The sequence below is a fragment of the Gobius niger genome (assembly GCF_951799975.1).
Source record: "Gobius niger genome assembly, chromosome: 6".
NCBI lineage: Eukaryota > Metazoa > Chordata > Actinopteri > Gobiiformes > Gobiidae > Gobius > Gobius niger.
This window is the reverse complement of record NC_136857.1, coordinates 40,398,228-40,417,233: the sequence shown is the minus strand read 5'-3', so window position 1 is coordinate 40,417,233 and position 19,006 is coordinate 40,398,228. Positions and strand designations below refer to the sequence as shown.

At 44.9% G+C, this 19,006-nt stretch overlaps 1 protein-coding gene across 1 annotated transcript in view; it reads left to right on the top strand.

Annotated features, from left to right (window-relative positions):
• The window catches only part of mast2 (microtubule associated serine/threonine kinase 2), a gene marked incomplete at its 3' end in the record, with an annotated part of 78,805 nt that overhangs the window by 29,039 nt on the left and 30,760 nt on the right, over positions 1–19,006 (top strand). The window contains exons 5-16 of the mRNA XM_079559066.1: positions 1,538–1,768; positions 4,920–4,940; positions 6,434–6,512; positions 10,174–10,313; positions 11,087–11,162; positions 12,053–12,310; positions 13,180–13,414; positions 13,489–13,559; positions 16,814–16,902; positions 17,083–17,291; positions 18,026–18,164; positions 18,260–18,392. Coding sequence (XP_079415192.1) covers positions 1,538–1,768; positions 4,920–4,940; positions 6,434–6,512; positions 10,174–10,313; positions 11,087–11,162; positions 12,053–12,310; positions 13,180–13,414; positions 13,489–13,559; positions 16,814–16,902; positions 17,083–17,291; positions 18,026–18,164; positions 18,260–18,392 — 1,681 coding nt within the window. The remainder of the gene's footprint in view (positions 1–1,537; positions 1,769–4,919; positions 4,941–6,433; positions 6,513–10,173; positions 10,314–11,086; positions 11,163–12,052; positions 12,311–13,179; positions 13,415–13,488; positions 13,560–16,813; positions 16,903–17,082; positions 17,292–18,025; positions 18,165–18,259; positions 18,393–19,006) is intronic.

Below are 19,006 nucleotides of genomic sequence, written 5' to 3'. Positions count from 1 at the left end.
TTTACCAATTTACCGGTTTACCGGTTTACCAGTTTACCGTTTTACCGTTTTACCGTTTTACCAGTTTACCAGTTTACCAGTTTACCAGTTTACCAGTTTACCAATTTACCAATTTACCGGTTTACCGGTTTACCGGTTTACCGGTTTACCAGTTTACCGTTTTACCGTTTTACCGTTTTACCGTTTTACCGTTTTACCAGTTTACCAATTTACCGTTTTACCGTTTTACCGTTTTACCGTTTTACCGTTTTACCGTTTTACCGTTTTACCAGTTTACCAGTTTACCGTTTTACCGTTTTACCGTTTTACCGTTTTACCAGTTTACCAGTTTACCGTTTTACCGTTTTACCGTTTTACCGTTTTACCGTTTTACCGTTTTACCGGTTTACCAGTTTACCAGTTTACCAGTTTACCAGTTTACCAGTTTACCAGTTTACCAGTTTACCAGTTTACCAGTTTACCAGTTTACCAGTTTACCGGTGCTCAGGCCAAACGGGTTTAAACTCCAGGATCTGGAGCTCGTTCAAGTAACAGAACCTGAGCTGTAAACACTGTGACCCCAGAATCCTGCTCCCCGTGGCCCCCGTGGCCCCCGGTCCCTGTGAGGGGCCCCGGTCGGCCCCCGGTCCCTGTGAGGGGCCCCTGTCGGCTCCGGCTCTGCTCAGACACCCGTTTATCTGGAGGTGAGCGTGTGGGTTTGCAGAGTCTAACACCAGCTCACGGTTTGATGCTTTCTGTGGTTTTCCCTTAACTTCTGACCCAGTGCATTCACTCCCATTCGGCTTTACCCAAATCTAAAAGCTCCTCCAAAAAAGTGTCAAAAGAGCGACAAAAATGAGAGGAAAATGCAACAAGGTGGTAGTTTTCACATGAGTGGTTCCTCTGGAGTATAAAGTGCCGTGTGTCTGAAGTGTAATCCTCTGCAGAGTGACATAATCCTCATGCCCCACAGTGAGTCCGACCCACTGACAGACACGTCATTGTTATTTCATCACTGGTCACGGTCGGGAACAGCGCCGCCTGCTGGCCACCAACATCTCAGTATCTTTACAACCTCCTGGATATTTAAGATAAAGCTTCATCTTTTTCAAAACATCAGAAATTTGTCCAATTTATTTTCCCCATTTTCCCAATTTTTTCCTCTTTTTTTCCCCAATTTTTCTCAGATTTTCCCTGATAATTCCCTTTTCCCCCAAATTTTCTTTTTTTTTTTGTTATATTTTCCCACTTTTTCCCCCATGATTCCCTGAATTGTTCCCCTACTTTTCCCCATTTTCTGTCCACTTTCTTCCACGTTTCCCCCATGTCTTTGGACAAAACTCCCCGGTCCAGTCGTCTGATCCGTGTCCGTGTGAAGTCTAAGCTCCGCCTTCGCCCCCATGTTTGAATGATCCGTCCTGAACTCCCCGGTCCAGTCGTCTGATCCGTCTCTGATCCGTGTCCGTGTGAAGTCTAAGCTCCGCCTTCGCCCCCATGTTTGAATAACCCGTCTAAACTCCCCGGTCCAGTCGTCTGATCCGTGTCCGTGTTTCCGCAGCTGCCGCAGCAGTAACAGGAAGAGCCTCATCGTGTCCAGCACCTCCCCCACCATGCCCCGCCCACACTCCCCTCTGCACACAGGTAACCCCGCCCTCAGACGCTGTGGCCCCGCCCCCTCACAGGTGTCTCTAACCCTCTGTGTTTCCTCCTCAGGGCCCAGTCCGGTCGACAGCCCCAGGAACTTCTCCCCCAACGCCGCGGCTCATTTCAGCTTCGTCCCAGCGCGAAGGTCAGAGGAACTCACTCTTACAGAAGGTTCTTTCAGCCACAGGGAACTCACTCTTAGAGAAGGTTCTTTCAGCCACAGGGAACTCACTCTTAGAGAAGGTTTTTTCAGCCACAGGGAACTCACTCTTAGAGAAGGTTCTTTCAGCCACAGGGAACTCACTCTTAGAGAAGGTTCTTTCAGCCACAGGGTTTGTCTCACTCTTAGAGAAGGTTCTTTCAGCCACAGGGAACTCACTCTTAGAGAAGGTTTTTTCAGCCACAGGGAACTCACTCTTAGAGAAGGTTTTTTCAGCCACAGGGAACTCACTCTTAGAGAAGGTTCTTTCAGCCACAGGGAACTCACTCTTACAGAAGGTTCTTTCAGCCACAGGGAACTCACTCTTAGAGAAGGTTCTTTCAGCCACAGGGAACTCACTTTTACAGAAGGTTCTTTCAGCCACAGGGAACTCACTCTTACAGAAGGTTCTTTCAGCCACAGGGAACTCACTCTTAGAGAAGGTTATTTCAGCCACAGGGAACTCACTCTTACAGAAGGTTCTTTCAGCCACAGGGAACTCACTCTTACAGAAGGTTCTTTCAGCCACAGGGAACTCACTCTTACAGAAGGTTCTTTCAGCCACAGGGTTTGTCTCACTCTTAGAGAAGGTTCTTTCAATCACAGGGAACTCACTCTTAGAGAAGGTTCTTTCAGCCACAGGGAACTCACACTTACAGAAGGTTCTTTCAATCACAGGGAACTCACACTTAGAGAAGGTTCTTTCAGCCACAGGGAACTCACTCTTAGAGAAGGTTCTTTCAGCCACAGGGAACTCACACTTAGAGAAGGTTCTTTCAGCCACAGGGAACTCACTCTTAGAGAAGGTTCTTTCAGCCACAGGGAACTCACTCTTAGAGAAGGTTCTTTCAGCCACAGGGAACTCACTCTTAGAGAAGGTTCTTTCAGCCACAGGGAACTCACTCTTACAGAAGGTTCTTTCAATCACAGGGAACTCACTCTTACAGAAGGTTCTTTCAGCCACAGGGAACTCACTCTTAGAGAAGGTTCTTTCAGCCACAGGGAACTCACACTTAGAGAAGGTTCTTTCAGCCACAGGGAACTCACTCTTACAGAAGGTTCTTTCAGCCACAGGGAACTCACTCTTACAGAAGGTTCTTTCAGCCACAGGGAACTCACTCTTACAGAAGGTTCTTTCAGCCACAGGGAACTCACTCTTACAGAAGGTTCTTTCAGCCACAGGGAACTCACTCTTAGAGAAGGTTCTTTCAGCCACAGGGTTTGTCTTGCTCTTAGAGAAGGTTCTTTCAGCCACAGGGAACTCACTCTTACAGAAGGTTCTTTCAGCCACAGGGAACTCACTCTTAGAGAAGGTTCTTTCAGCCACAGGGAACTCACTCTTAGAGAAGGTTCTTTCAGCCACAGGGAACTCACTCTTACAGAAGGTTCTTTCAGCCACAGGGAACTCACTCTTAGAGAAGGTTCTTTCAGCCACAGGGAACTCACTCTTACAGAAGGTTCTTTCAGCCACAGGGAACTCACTCTTACAGGAGGTTCTTTCAGCCACAGGGAACTCACACTTAGAGAAGGTTCTTTCAGCCACAGGGAACTCACTCTTAGAGAAGGTTCTTTCAACCACAGGGAACTCACTCTTACAGAAGGTTCTTTCAGCCACAGGGAACTCACTCTTAGAGAAGGTTCTTTCAGCCACAGGGAACTCACTCTCAGAGAAGGTTCTTTCAGCCACAGGGAACTCACTCTTACAGAAGGTTCTTTCAGCCACAGGGAACTCACTCTTACAGAAGGTTCTTTCAATCACAGGGAACTCACACTTAGAGAAGGTTCTTTCAGCCACAGGGAACGCACTCTTAGAGAAGGTTCTTTCAGCCACAGGGAACTCACACTTAGAGAAGGTTCTTTCAGCCACAGGGAACTCACTCTTAGAGAAGGTTCTTTCAACCACAGGGAACTCACTCTTACAGAAGGTTCTTTCAGCCACAGGGTTTGTCTTGCTCTTAGAGAAGGTTCTTTCAGCCACAGGGAACTCACACTTAGAGAAGGTTCTTTCAGCCACAGGGAACTCACTCTTAGAGAAGGTTCTTTCAGCCACAGGGAACTCACACTTAGAGAAGGTTCTTTCAGCCACAGGGAACTCACTCTTAGAGAAGGTTCTTTCAATCACAGGGAACTCACACTTAGAGAAGGTTCTTTCAGCCACAGGGAACTCACTCTTAGAGAAGGTTCTTTCAGCCACAGGGAACTCACACTTAGAGAAGGTTCTTTCAGCCACAGGGAACTCACACTTAGAGAAGGTTCTTTCAGCCACAGGGAACTCACTCTTACAGAAGGTTCTTTCAGCCACAGGGAACTCACTCTTAGAGAAGGTTCTTTCAGCCACAGGGAACTCACACTTAGAGAAGGTTCTTTCAGCCACAGGGAACTCACTCTTAGAGAAGGTTCTTTCAACCACAGGGAACTCACTCTTACAGAAGGTTCTTTCAGCCACAGGGAACTCACTCTTAGAGAAGGTTCTTTCAACCACAGGGAACTCACTCTTACAGAAGGTTCTTTCAGCCACAGGGAACTCACTCTTACAGAAGGTTCTTTCAGCCACAGGGAACTCACTCTTACAGGAGGTTCTTTCAGCCACAGGGAACTCACTCTTAGAGAAGGTTCTTTCAACCACAGGGAACTCACTCTTACAGAAGGTTCTTTCAGCCACAGGGAACTCACTCTTACAGAAGGTTCTTTCAGCCACAGGGAACTCACTCTTACAGGAGGTTCTTTCAGCCACAGGGAACTCACACTTAGAGAAGGTTCTTTCAGCCACAGGGAACTCACTCTTACAGAAGGTTCTTTCAGCCACAGGGAACTCACTCTTAGAGAAGGTTCTTTCAATCACAGGGAACTCACTCTTACAGAAGGTTCTTTCAGCCACAGGGAACTCACTCTTACAGAAGGTTCTTTCAGCCACAGGGAACTCACTCTTAGAGAAGGTTCTTTCAATCACAGGGAACTCACTCTTACAGAAGGTTCTTTCAGCCACAGGGTTTGTCTCAGCTCAGCGAGGGTCGGGGCATTCGGGGCAGATCTCTTTGGTTGTGCGACAAAATGGAGTCTTCTGTTGCTATGGTAACACTGATGTGTTTCTCCACAGCGTCGGGCACCGAGCCGACAGGTAACTCCGCCCCCTCACACCTGGCTGTTTCCAACCTTCCCTGATCCCTAAACCCTAACTCCTGATCCCTAAACCCTAACTCCTGATCCCTAAACCCTAACTCCTGAACCCTAAACCCTAACTCCTAAACCCTAAACCCTAACTCCTGATCCCTAAACCCTAACTCCTGAACCCTAAACCCTAACTCCTAAACCCTAAACCCTAACTCCTGATCCCTAAACCCTAACTCCTGATTCCTAAACCCTAACTCCTGAACCCTAAACCCTAACTCCTGAACCCTAAACCCTAACTCCTGATCCCTAAACCCTAACTCCTGAACCCTAAACCCTAACTCCTAAACCCTAAACCCTAACTCCTGAACCCTAAACCCTAACTCCTGAACCCTAAACCCTAACTCCTGATCCCTAAACCCTAACTCCTGATCCCTAAACCCTAACTCCTGAACCCTAAACCCTAACTCCTAAACCCTAAACCCTAACTCCTGAACCCTAAACCCTAACTCCTGAACCCTAAACCCTAACTCCTGATCCCTAAACCCTAACTCCTGATCCCTAAACCCTAACTCCTGAACCCTAAACCCTAACTCCTGATCCCTAAACCCTAACTCCTGAACCCTAAACCCTAACTCCTAAACCCTAAACCCTAACTCCTGATCCCTAAACCCTAACTCCTGATTCCTAAACCCTAACTCCTGAACCCTAAACCCAAAACCCTAAACCCTAACTCCTAAACCCTAAACCCTAACTCCTGAACCCTAAACCCTAACTCCTAAACCCTAAACCCTAACTCCTGATTCCTAAACCCTAACTCCTGAACCCTAAACCCTAACTCCTGAACCCTAAACCCAAAACCCTAAACCCTAGCTCGGTGTGGCTTATGGCTCCACTATGTTGGCTTCTGTTTGTGCTTTTGTTTGTGTTTGTGCTTCTGTTTGTGCTTTTGTTTGTGTTTGTGCTTCTGTTTGTGCTTTTGTTTGTGTTTGTGCTTCTGTTTTTTTTAAATATATTTTTTATGTTTTGTTCACATGTTTTGAACAGTTTTTCTGCTGAAAATGAAAATCTGATTCTAATCCATAGAAACACTAGTTTTCCTTGAGTTACTGTTGAACATCAGTAGGATCAGACTAACGTTGGTCTGAGCGCCCCCTGCTGTTCTACACTGTGACTAACCACACTGGTCTGTGTTACAGACTCAGGTCATCATAGTAAAGTGTGATTATCTTTATTAAAGGGATTAGCTGCTGGTCTGTGTTACAGACTCAGGTCATTATAGTAAAGTGTGATTATCTTTATTAAAGGGATTAGCTGCTGGTCTGTGTTACAGACTCAGGTCATTATAGTAAAGTGTGATTATCTTTATTAAAGGGATTAGCTGCTGGTCTGTGTTACAGACTCAGGTCATTATAGTAAAGTGTGATTATCTTTATTAAAGGGATTAGCTGCTGGTCTGTGTTACAGACTCGGGTCATTATAATAAAGTGTGTCCTGTGTCAGGTGTGACGGTCGCCGCTGGTCTCTGGCGTCTCTGCCTTCGTCTGGATATGGGACAAACACGCCCAGTTCCACTGTGTCTGTGAGTACTGCAGTATTACAATACTACTACAGCACTACTACAGCACTACTACAGGACTACTACAGCAGTACTACAGCACTACTACAGCACTACTACAATACTACTACAATACTACAGCACTACTACAATATTACAGGACTACTACAGGACTACTACAGCACTACTACAGCACGACTACAATACTACAGGACTACTACAGCACTACTACAGTACTACAGGACTACTTTGACTTCAGAGCCGTCTCTCCTGACTTCCCCCACAATGGCCTCATATGTGATTATTTGTAGACGAGGCAAATGAAAAAGAGGTTTTAAAGCAGCGGCGCCCCCTGTGGCCAAACACGGCCATGTCGAGCATGAAGCACATATAACTGCAAATTATAATAGTTACTTTTGTTTAATTTCCGGTATATATTTCCATTTGGTTCTATCTAAGCAAATAACATGTTACGATAAAACAAATGGTAACTATGGCAAAAGTGAGTTTTAGTCGAACAAAATCAACCATTGTAGTAAAATACTGCAAAACAACAGCTGTACCTACAGCTGTACCTACAGCTCCTACAGCGACTTTACCAGATTCATCTGTTAACTCATCAAGTGAAAGTGTCCGTTCAGCACAAATCCTTTTATAAGTTAGTTTTTAAACATGTATCTTTGTTTATGTCAACAATCTTTACAATTAAAAACTGTGAAAGTTGCTGCTACAGCTAAGATAAACACCAAGACACAACAACAGTCTTTCCTTAACTTTGTAAAAGGAGTGAAACAGCGCCCCCAATTTGAAACTGGTGGTCAAAAAGTGTACTGCATCCATATTTACCATTGAGAATGAATGGGAGAGAGTTAGCATTAACCATGGGCGCCCTCTGACGGGCCAACAGAATTGTTCCGGCGGGCCCCACTTTGGGCACCCCCGCTATAGAGCGTATGTGAGTGACGTCACAGCAAAAGAAAAGGTTCATCTTAATGCATCATCTATGACCAGGTGTCAAAGGTCATGGTCCAGGACCTTTTACTGTGGACACGGCCGTTTTGGCGTCTTCAGCCCCGTCTTTACTAACGGCTCCTTCTGACCCACCTGACCCACCTGAACCACCTGACCCACCTGAACCACCTGACCCACCTGACCCACCTGACCCACCTGACCCACCTGAACCACCTGACCCACCTGAACCACCTGACCCACCTGACCCACCTGACCCACCTGACCCACCTGAACCACCTGACCCACCTGACCCACCTGAACCACCTGACCCACCTGACCCACCTGACCCACTCGCCCTGAGACGAAACTGCACTTTTATAAGGAGACATGTTCACATTATACCAACATTACGCACGACCTGTTAGCATTAGCCTGCTCAATGTATTATCCTATAGCCGTTAGCATTAGCCTGCTCAATGTATTTTCCTATAGCCGTTAGCATTAGCCTGCTCAATGTATTTTCCTATAGCCGTTAGCATTAGCCTGCTCAATGTATATTCCCATAGCCGTTAGCATTAGCCTGCTCAATGTATTTTCCTATAGCCATTAGCATTAGCCTGCTCAATGTATTTTCCTATAGCCGTTAGCATTAGCCTGCTCAATGTATATTCCCATAGCCGTTAGCATTAGCCTGCTCAATGTATTTTCCTATAGCCGTTAGCATTAGCCTGCTCAATGTATATTCCCATAGCCGTTAGCATTAGCCTGCTCAATGTATTTTCCTATATCTGTTAGCATTAGCCTGCTCAATGTATTTTAGCCGTTAGCATTAGCCTGCTCAATGTATTTTCCTATATCCGTTAGCATCAGCCTGCTCAATGTATTTTCCTATAGCCATTAGCATTAGCCTGCTCAATGTATTTTCCTATAGCCATTAGTATCAGCCTGCTCAATGTATTTTCCTATAGCCGTTAGCATTAGCCTGCTCAATGTATTTTCCTATAGCCGTTAGCATTAGCCTGCTCAATGTCCATCCATCCATCCATTTTCTTCCGCTTTATCCGGGGCCGGGTCGCGGGGGCAGCAGTCTCAGCAGAGATGCCCAAACTTCCCGATCCACACACACCTCCTCCAGCTGTTCTGACCCCGAGGCGACACCAGGCCAGCTCGGAGACATAGTCCCACCACCGTGTCCTGGGTCCACGAGGCCTTGTCCCACTAGGACATGCCTGGAACACCTCCCGCGGGAGGCGACCAGGAGGCATCCGGAACAGATGCCCGAGCCACCTCAGTTGCTCCTTTCGACGTGGAGGAGCAGCGACTCTACTCCGAGCTCCTCCCGGGTAACCGAGCTCCTCACCCGATCTCGGAGGGTGCGCCCAGCCACCCTGCGAAGGAAACTCATTTCGGCCGCTTGTATTCGCGATCTTGTCCTTTCGGTCATGACCCAAATCTCATGACCATAGGTGAGGGTGGGAACGTAGATCGATCGGTAAATCGAGAGCTTTGCCCCGACTCAGCTCCCTCTTCACCACGACAGACCGATACAGCGACCGCATCACTGCTGACGCTGCACCGATCCGTCTGTCGATCTCACGCTCCATCCGTCCCTCACTCGTGAACAAGACCCCGAGATACTTGAACTCCTCCACTTGAGGTAAGGCCTCCCCACCGACCTGTAGAGGGGAAGCCACCTTTTTCCGGTGGAGAACCATGGCCTCAGATTTGGAGGTGCTGATCCTCATCCCGGCCGCTACACACTCGGCTGCAAACCGCCCCAGAGCAGCTGAAGGTCCTGGTTCGTTGGAGCCATCAGAACAACATCGTCTGCAAACAGCAGAGATGAGATCCTGAGGCCCCCAAACCGGACACCCTCCGGCCCCTGGCTGCCCTGCTCAATGTATTTTCCTATATCTGTTAGCATTAGCCTGCTCAATGTATTTTAGCCGTTAGCATTAGCCTGCTCAATGTATTTTCCTATATCTGTTAGCATTAGCCTGCTCAATGTATTTTAGCCGTTAGCATTAGCCTGCTCAATGTATTTTCCTATATCTGTTAGCATTAGCCTGCTCAATGTATTTTCCTATATCTGTTAGCATCAGCCTGCTCAATGTATTTTCCTATAGCCGTTAGCATTAGCCTGCTCAATGTATTTTCCTATATCTGTTAGCATTAGCCTGCTCAATGTATTTTAGCCGTTAGCATTAGCCTGCTCAATGTATTTTCCTATATCTGTTAGCATTAGCCTGCTCAATGTATTTTAGCCGTTAGCATTAGCCTGCTCAATGTATTTTCCTATATCCGTTAGCATTAATAATAATATTTCATTTACAGCTGTTTTGAAGTATTCTCCTCTTTAGTATTTGAAGTATTCTCCTCTTTAGTATTTGAAGTATTCTCCTCTGCAGTATTTGAAGTATTCTCCTCTGCAGTATTTGAAGTATTCTCCTCTGCAGTATTTGAAGTATTCTCCTCTGCAGTATTTGAAGTATTCTCCTCTTTAGTATTTGAAGTATTCTCCTCTGCAGTATTTGAAGTATTCTCCTCTGCAGTATTTGAAGTATTCTCCTCTGCAGTATTTGAAGTATTCTCCTCTGCAGTATTTGAAGTATTGTGCAGTATTTGAAGTATTCTCCTCTGCAGTATTTGAAGTATTCTCCTCTGCAGTATTTGAAGTACTCTGCAGTATTTGAAGTATTCTCCTCTGCAGTATTTGAAGTATTCTCCTCTGCAGTCGAGTTCGTCTCAGGAGCGATTACACCAGCTGCCCTTCCAGCCGACTCCAGACGAGATCCACTTCTTCACCCGACACTTCAGCTCCAGCCGCGACCACCAGGAGGCGCCAAAGAGCCGCCCGCGCTCCCGCTCCCTCAGGTCAGTCACGGGTTCAACTCCCTCAGGTTCAACTCCCTCAGGTCAGTCACGGGTTCAACTCCCTCAGGTCACAGGTTCCACTCCCTCAGGTCAGTCACGGGTTCAACTCCCTCAGGTCAGTCACGGGTTCAACTCCCTCAGGTTCAACTCCCTCAGGTCAGTCACGGGTTCAACTCCCTCAGGTCAGTCCCAGGTTCAACTCCCTCAGGTCAGTCACAGGTTCAACTCCCTCAGGTCAGTCACAGGTTCAACTCCCTCAGGTCAGTCACGGGTTCAACTCCCTCAGGTCAGTCACGGGTTCAACTCCCTCAGGTCAGTCACAGGTTCAACTCCCTCAGGTCAGTCACGGGTTCAACTCCCTCAGGTCAGTCACAGGTTCAACTCCCTCAGGTCAGTCACAGGTTCAACTCCCTCAGGTCCCAGGTTCAACTCCCTCAGGTCAGTCACGGGTTCAACTCCCTCAGGTCAGTCACGGGTTCAACTCCCTCAGGTCAGTCACAGGTTCAACTCCCTCAGGTCAGTCACGGGTTCCACTCCCTCAGGTCCCAGGTTCAACTCCCTCAGGTCAGTCACGGGTTCAACTCCCTCAGGTCAGTCACGGGTTCAACTCCCTCAGGTCACAGGTTCAACTCCCTCAGGTCCCAGGTTCAACTCCCTCAGGTCAGTCACAGGTTCAACTCCCTCAGGTCAGTCACAGTATAGTTATGGTAACACACGGGTGTAACCAGGGAAACCTGAAGGTGGCGCCGTCTCAAAGCTCTGCTCTGTTTCAGCCCTGGACGCTCGCCCGTTTCCTTCGACCACGAGATCCTGATGATGAACCACGTTTACAAGGAGCGCTTCCCCAAGGTGGGGGGACACGGGGGGGTCACAGGGGGGACACAAGGTGGGGGGACACGGGGGGGGACACTGGGGGACACACATGGGGGACACAGGGTGGGAGACGGGGGGGAGACACGAGGGAGACACGGGGAGAAACAGGGGGACACATGGGGACACATGGGGGCACAGGGTGGGAGACGGGGGGACACAGGGGAGACACACGGGGGACACACATGGGGGACACAGGGGGACACAGGGGGACACAGGGGAGACACACATGGGGGACACAGGGGGACACAGGGGGACACACATGGGGGACACAGGGGGGGGTCACAGGGTGGGAGACGGGGGGACACAGGGGGACACAGGGGGGCACAGGGGGGACACAGGGGGACACACGGGAGACACAGGGGAGACACACATTGGGGACACAGGGGAGACACAGGGGGGCACAGGGGGGACACAGGGGGACACAGGGGGGCACAGGGGGGACACAGGGGGACACAGGGGAGACACACATTGGGGACACAGGGGGACACAGGGGAGACACATGGGGGACACACATTGGGGACACAGGGAGACACAGGGGGACACACATGGGGGACACAGGGGGACACAGGGGGGGGTCACAGGGTGGGAGACGGGGGGACACAGGGGAGACACACCCTCGAGTGAGGAAGAACACTGGAACACACTGGTCTGCAGGATAATATAAACACTTCAGTTTGGAAGACCTGCTCGTTTACCATATCGAGTTTAGCTCCGATGTAAGAAAAGTGGGAAAATAAAAAGAGGGGATTTAACATAAAAGGGAAAAATCTGGGGGAAATGTGAACAGAATAATGTACCTTTGGGCGTTAAAGTGTCCTTGAAAATGCTCCTGGACAAACCCTTACTGACCCCTGTGTGTGCTCCAGGCCACGGCGCAGATGGAGGAGCGTCTGCTGGAGCTGCTGTCCTCCGCTCCTCCTGTAGGGGCCGCTGTGGGGGACGGCGTGGACGCGGCGGCGCCCCTCGGTGGAGACGTGGGGGTACTGTCAGATGGAGTGCTCAGCTTTATCCAACACCAGCTCCTGGAGCTGACCAGAGACCTGCTGGACAAGAGCCGCCAGAGACTGGTGACCACCAGATACTTCTACGAGCTGCAGGAGAGCCTGGAGAAGCTTCTGCAGGACGTGAGTTTGTACACAGCGGCCAGGAGGGGGCGCTACACACACACACACACTTACAGACACCGACACACACACACACACGCACACACACACACACACACACACACACTGACCCTAACTCAGAACCTGACCCAACCCGAAAACCAGATCCTTCTACGAGCTGCAGGAGAGCCTGGAGAAGCTTCTGCAGGACGTGAGTTTATACACAGCGGTCAGCAGGGGGCGCTACACACACACACCTCAGACAGGAGTTATTAAACCCTCTGGAGCGGTCAGACAGGAGTTATTAAACTCTTATCTTTGTCTTGTAGGCTCTGGAGCGGTCAGACAGGAGTTATTAAACTCTTATCTTTGTCTTGTAGGCTCTGGAGCGGTCAGACAGGAGTTATTAAACTCTTATCTTTGTCTCGTAGGCTCTGGAGCGGTCAGACAGGAGTTATTAAACTCTTATCTTTGTCTGGTAGGCTCTGGAGCGGTCAGACAGGAGTTATTAAACTCTTATCTTTGTCTCGTAGGCTCTGGAGCGGTCAGACAGGAGTTATTAAACCCTTATCTTTGTCTCGTAGGCTCTGGAACGGTCAGACAGGAGTTATTAAACTCTTATCTTTGTCTCGTAGGCTCTGGAGCGGTCAGACAGGAGTTATTAAACCCTTATCTTTGTCTCGTAGGCTCTGGAGCGGTCAGACAGGAGTTATTAAACTCTTATCTTTGTCTCGTAGGCTCTGGAGCGGTCAGACAGGAGTTATTAAACCCTTATCTTTGTCTCGTAGGCTCTGGAGCGGTCAGACAGGAGTTATTAAACCCTTATCTTTGTCTTGTAGGCTCTGGAGCGGTCAGACAGGAGTTATTAAACCCTTATCTCTGTCTTGTAGGCTCTGGAGCGGTCAGAGAGCGCGGAGCTGCTCTCGGTCACTCAGATGATCAGGCGCCTGATGATCATCATCGCTCGCCCAGCGCGGCTCCTCGAGTGTCTTGAGTTCGACCCTGAACAGTTCTATCACCTCCTGGAGGCGGCCGAGGGGCAGGCGCGAGCCGGGGAGGGCATCCGGAGCGATTTACCCAAGTACATCATCAACCAGCTGGGCCTGAACCGAGACCCGCTGGAGGGTGAGCGGCCTCAGTCTTTCCTCACATTATTATTATTATTATAATGTTGTTCATGTTCATTACTGTGGTTTCAGAGATGGCTCAGCTCAGCAGCTACGACAGCGGAAACCCGGACACGCCTGAGACCGAGCCCGAGTCTGCAGAGGTACTTTTATACATATATATATGACTTTTACATATATATATGACTTTTACATATATATATATGACTTTTACATATATATATGACTTTTACACATATATAAGACTTTTACACATATATGAGACTTTTACACATATATAAGACTTTTACACATATATAAGACTTTTACACATATATGAGACTTTTACACATATATAAGACTTTTACACATATATGAGACTTTTACACATATATAAGACTTTTACACATATATGAGACTTTTACACATATATAAGACTTTTACACATATATATGTCTTTTACACATATATATGACTTTTACACATATATATGAGACTTTTACACATATACATGACTTTTACACATATATATAAGACTTTTACACATATATAAGACTTTTACATATATATATGACTTTTACATATATATATGACTTTTACACATATATAAGACTTTTACATATATATATGACTTTTACACATATATAAGACTTTTACACATATATAAGACTTTTACACATATATAAGACTTTTACACATATATGAGACTTTTACACATATATGAGACTTTTACACATATGAGACTTTTACACATATATAAGACTTTTACACATATGAGACTTTTACACATATGAGACTTTTACACATATATAAGACTTTTACACATATATGAGACTTTTACACATATATAAGACTTTTACACATATATATGACTTTTACACATAAGACTTTTACACATATACATGAGACTTTTACACATATATAAGACTTTTACACATATATGAGACTTTTACACATATATAAGACTTTTACACATATATAGACTTTTACACATAAGACTTTTACACATATACATGAGACTTTTACACATATATAAGACTTTTACACATATATGAGACTTTTACACATATATAAGACTTTTACACATATATAGACTTTTACACATAAGACTTTTACACATATACATGAGACTTTTACACAAATATGACTTTTACACATATATAAGACTTTTACACATATATGAGACTTTTACACATATATATATATGACTTTTACACATAAGACTTTTACACATATACATGAGACTTTTACACAAATATGACTTTTACACATATATAAGACTTTTACACATATATATAAGACTTTTACACATATACAAGACTTTTACACATATATAAGACTTTTACACATATATAAGACTTTTACACATATATATGACTTTTACACATATATATGACTTTTACACATATATAAGACTTTTACACATATATAAGACTTTTACACATATATAAGACTTTTACACATATATATGACTTTTACACATATATATGAGACTTTTACACATAAGACTTTTACACATATATAAGACTTTTACACATATATAAGACTTTTACACATATATATGACTTTTACACATATATATGAGACTTTTACACATAAGACTTTTACACATATATAAGACTTTTACACATATATATGACTTTTACACATATATAAGACTTTTACACATATATGAGACTTTTACACATATATGAGACTTTTACACATATATAAGACTTTTACACATATATAAGACTTTTACACATATATGAGACTTTTACACATATATAAGACTTTTACACATATATATGACTTTTACACATGAGACTTTTACACAAATATGAGACTTTTACACATATATAAGACTTTTACACATATATGAGACTTTTACACATATATAAGACTTTTACACATATATATGACTTTTACACATAAGACTTTTACACATATATAAGACTTTTACACATATATAAGACTTTTACACATATATATAAGACTTTTACACATATACAAGACTTTTACACATATATAAGACTTTTACACATATATAAGACTTTTACACATATATATGACTTTTACACATATATATGAGACTTTTACACATAAGACTTTTACACATATATAAGACTTACACATATATAAGACTTTTACACATATATAAGACTTTTACACATATATAACACTTTTACACATATATATGACTTTTACACATATATAAGACTTTTACACATATACATGAGACTTTTACACAAATATGACTTTTACACATATATATGAGACTTTTACACATATGAGACTTTTACACAAATATGACTTTTACACATATATAAGACTTTTACACATATATATGATACTTTTACACATATATATGAGACCTTTACACATATATATGACTTTTACACATATATATGACTTTTACACATATATATGACTTTTACACATATAAATATGACTTTTACACAAATATATGAGACTTTTACAGATATATAAGACTTTTACACATATAAATGACTTTTACACATATATATGAGACTTTTACACATATATAAGACTTTTACACATATATAAGACTTTTACACATATATAAGACTTTTACACATATATATGAGACTTTTACACATATATAAGACTTTTACACATATATATGAGACTTTTACACATATATATGACTTTTACACATATATATGAGACTTTTACACATATATATGACTTTTACACATACATATGACTTTTACACATATATATGACTTTTACACATATATAAGACTTTTACACATATATATGACTTTTACACATATATATGAGACTTTTACACATATATATGACTTTTACACACATATATGACTTTTACACATATATATGAGACTTTTACACATATATAAGACTTTTACACATATATAAGACTTTTACACATATATATGAGACTTTTACACATATATAAGACTTTTACACATATATATGAGACTTTTACACATATATATGACTTTTACACATATATATGAGACTTTTACACATATATATGAGACTTTTACACATATATATGACTTTTACACATATATATGACTTTTACACATATATATGACTTTTACACATATATAAGACTTTTACACATATATATGACTTTTACACATATATATGAGACTTTTACACATATATATGACTTTTACACATATATATGACTTTTACACATATATAAGACTTTATCACATACATATTAGACTTTTACACATATATAAGACTTTTACACATATATACGACTTTTACACATATATATGACTTTTACACATATATATGACTTTTACACATATATATGAGACTTTTACACATATATATGAGACTTTTACACATATATAAGACTTTAGTGTGGCCTGTGTCATGTGACCAGGCTCATGTATATGTTACTGACAGAATCGATCTGTGGCTCCTCTGTTCTCCTCAGGCTCCTCCTCCAGCTCCTGCTCCTCAGACCAAGGCTCCACAGGAGGAGGACTTTGAATACATCAAACTCATCTCCAACGGCGCTTACGGGTCAGACTCGCATCAGTTATTCCCATGTTTATATCTGTAATTTACCGCTAAATGAATGTGATTGTTTTCACCTGCCGCATCTTGCCTTCAGTGGTGTCATATAGATTTCATGTATTTACTGTTGGTGTACCTTCAGTATTGCAGTATTGAAGTATATTTTCATATATATATTGTCCTTAGGGCGGTGTATCTCGTGCGTCACAAAGAGTCCCGGCAGCGCTTCGCTCTGAAGAAGATCAACAAACAGAACCTGCTGCTGAGGAACCAGGTGCAGCAGGCGTTCGTGGAGCGGGACATCCTGACCTTCGCCCAGAACCCTTTCGTGGTCTCCATGTTCTGCTGCTTCCAGACCCGACGACACCTGTGCATGGTGCTGGAGTATGTGGAGGGTAAGAACCACACCTGTGCATGGTGCTGGAGTACGTGGAGGGTAAGAACCACACCTGTGCATGGTGCTGGAGTACGTGGAGGGTAAGAACCACACCTGTGCATGGTGCTGGAGGACGTGGAGGGTAAGAACCAGACCACACCTGTGCATGGTGCTGGAGTATGTGGAGGGTAAGAACCAGGCCTGACCACACCTGTGCATGGTGCTGGAGGACGTGAAGGGTAAGAACCAGGCCTGACCACACCTGTGCTTGGTGCTGGAGGACGTGGAGGGTAAGAACCAGGCCTGACCACACCTGTGCATGGTGCTGGAGGACGTGGAGGGTAAGAACCACACCTGTGCATGGTGCTGGAGTATGTGGAGGGTAAGAACCACACCTGTGCATGGTGCTGGAGGACGTGGAGGGTGAGAACCAGACCTGACCACACCTGTGCTTGGTGCTGGAGGACGTGTCAAATAACTTCTTTCGAAAGGTCGCATAAATGACCTTTGTAGCATTTTGTCCTTTCATTTTCTCAGGATTTCTAGAGTAAAGTTTTTTTAAAGTTTGTACAAAGGTAGTGGACATGATGAGGAATAATAATCCAGAGAGAGTTCAGCGTCGCCTCAAAAGGGATTTTTACAATCGCTTTCTAAAATCAGCAAATATGGCATTTTGGGACAATGAAAACAGAAACAGTTGTAGCATTTCGTAGCATTCTGGATTCTCACTGTAAACTTACTTTATGGTTTCAGGAGGAGACTGTGCCACGCTGCTGAAGAGCATCGGCGCTCTCCCGGTGGAAATGGCACGTCTGTATTTCGCCGAAACGGTTTTGGCGCTCGAGTATCTGCACAACTACGGCATCGTGCACCGCGACCTCAAACCGGACAAGTGAGACGTGATGCATGAAAACACGCCTGTCCCTCTGTGCCTGTCCTCATGTCTCTGTCTGACTCTGTCCTGGTGTCTCTGTGTCTCTGTCTCAGTCTCCTCATCACGTCTCTGGGACACGTCAAACTCACCGACTTTGGACTTTCCAAGATCGGCCTCATGAGCCTCACCACAAACTTATACGAGGGTCACATCGAGAAGGACGCGCGGGAGTTCCTCGATAAACAGGTACAAACGTGCTGAGATGTTACACAGGCTCAGTCTTTGGGCCTCGTCCTCTGAGAGTCCTGACCTGACCTCACCAAGGAACCATCTCTGGCAGGCGCTCTCATGTGTGTGGTCCTCTGTGGTCCTCTCTCTCTCACCTGTCTCCTCCCTGCGGTCCTCTTTCTCACCTGTCTCCTCCCTGTGGTCCCCTCTCTCACCTGTCTCCTCCCTGTGGTCCTCTTTCTCACCTGTCTCCTCCCTGTGTTTCAGGTGTGTGGTCCTCTGTGGTTCTCTCTCTCACCTGTCTCCTCCCTGTGGTCCTCTCTCTCACCTGTCTCCTCCCTGTGGTCCCCTCTCTCTCACCTGTCTCCTCCCTGTGGTCCCCTCTCTCTCACCTGTCTCCTCCCTGTACTTCAGGTGTATGGTCCTCTGTGGTCCCCTCTCTCTCATCTGTCTCCTCCCTGTGGTCCTCTCTCTCACCTGTCTCCTCCCTGTGGTCCTCTCTCTCACCTGTCTCCTCCCTGTGGTCCTCTCTCTCACCTGTCTCCTCCCTGTGGTCCTCTCTCTCACCTGTCTCCTCCCTGTGGTCCTCTCTCTCTCATCTGTCTCCTCCCTGTGGTCCCCTCTCTCACCTG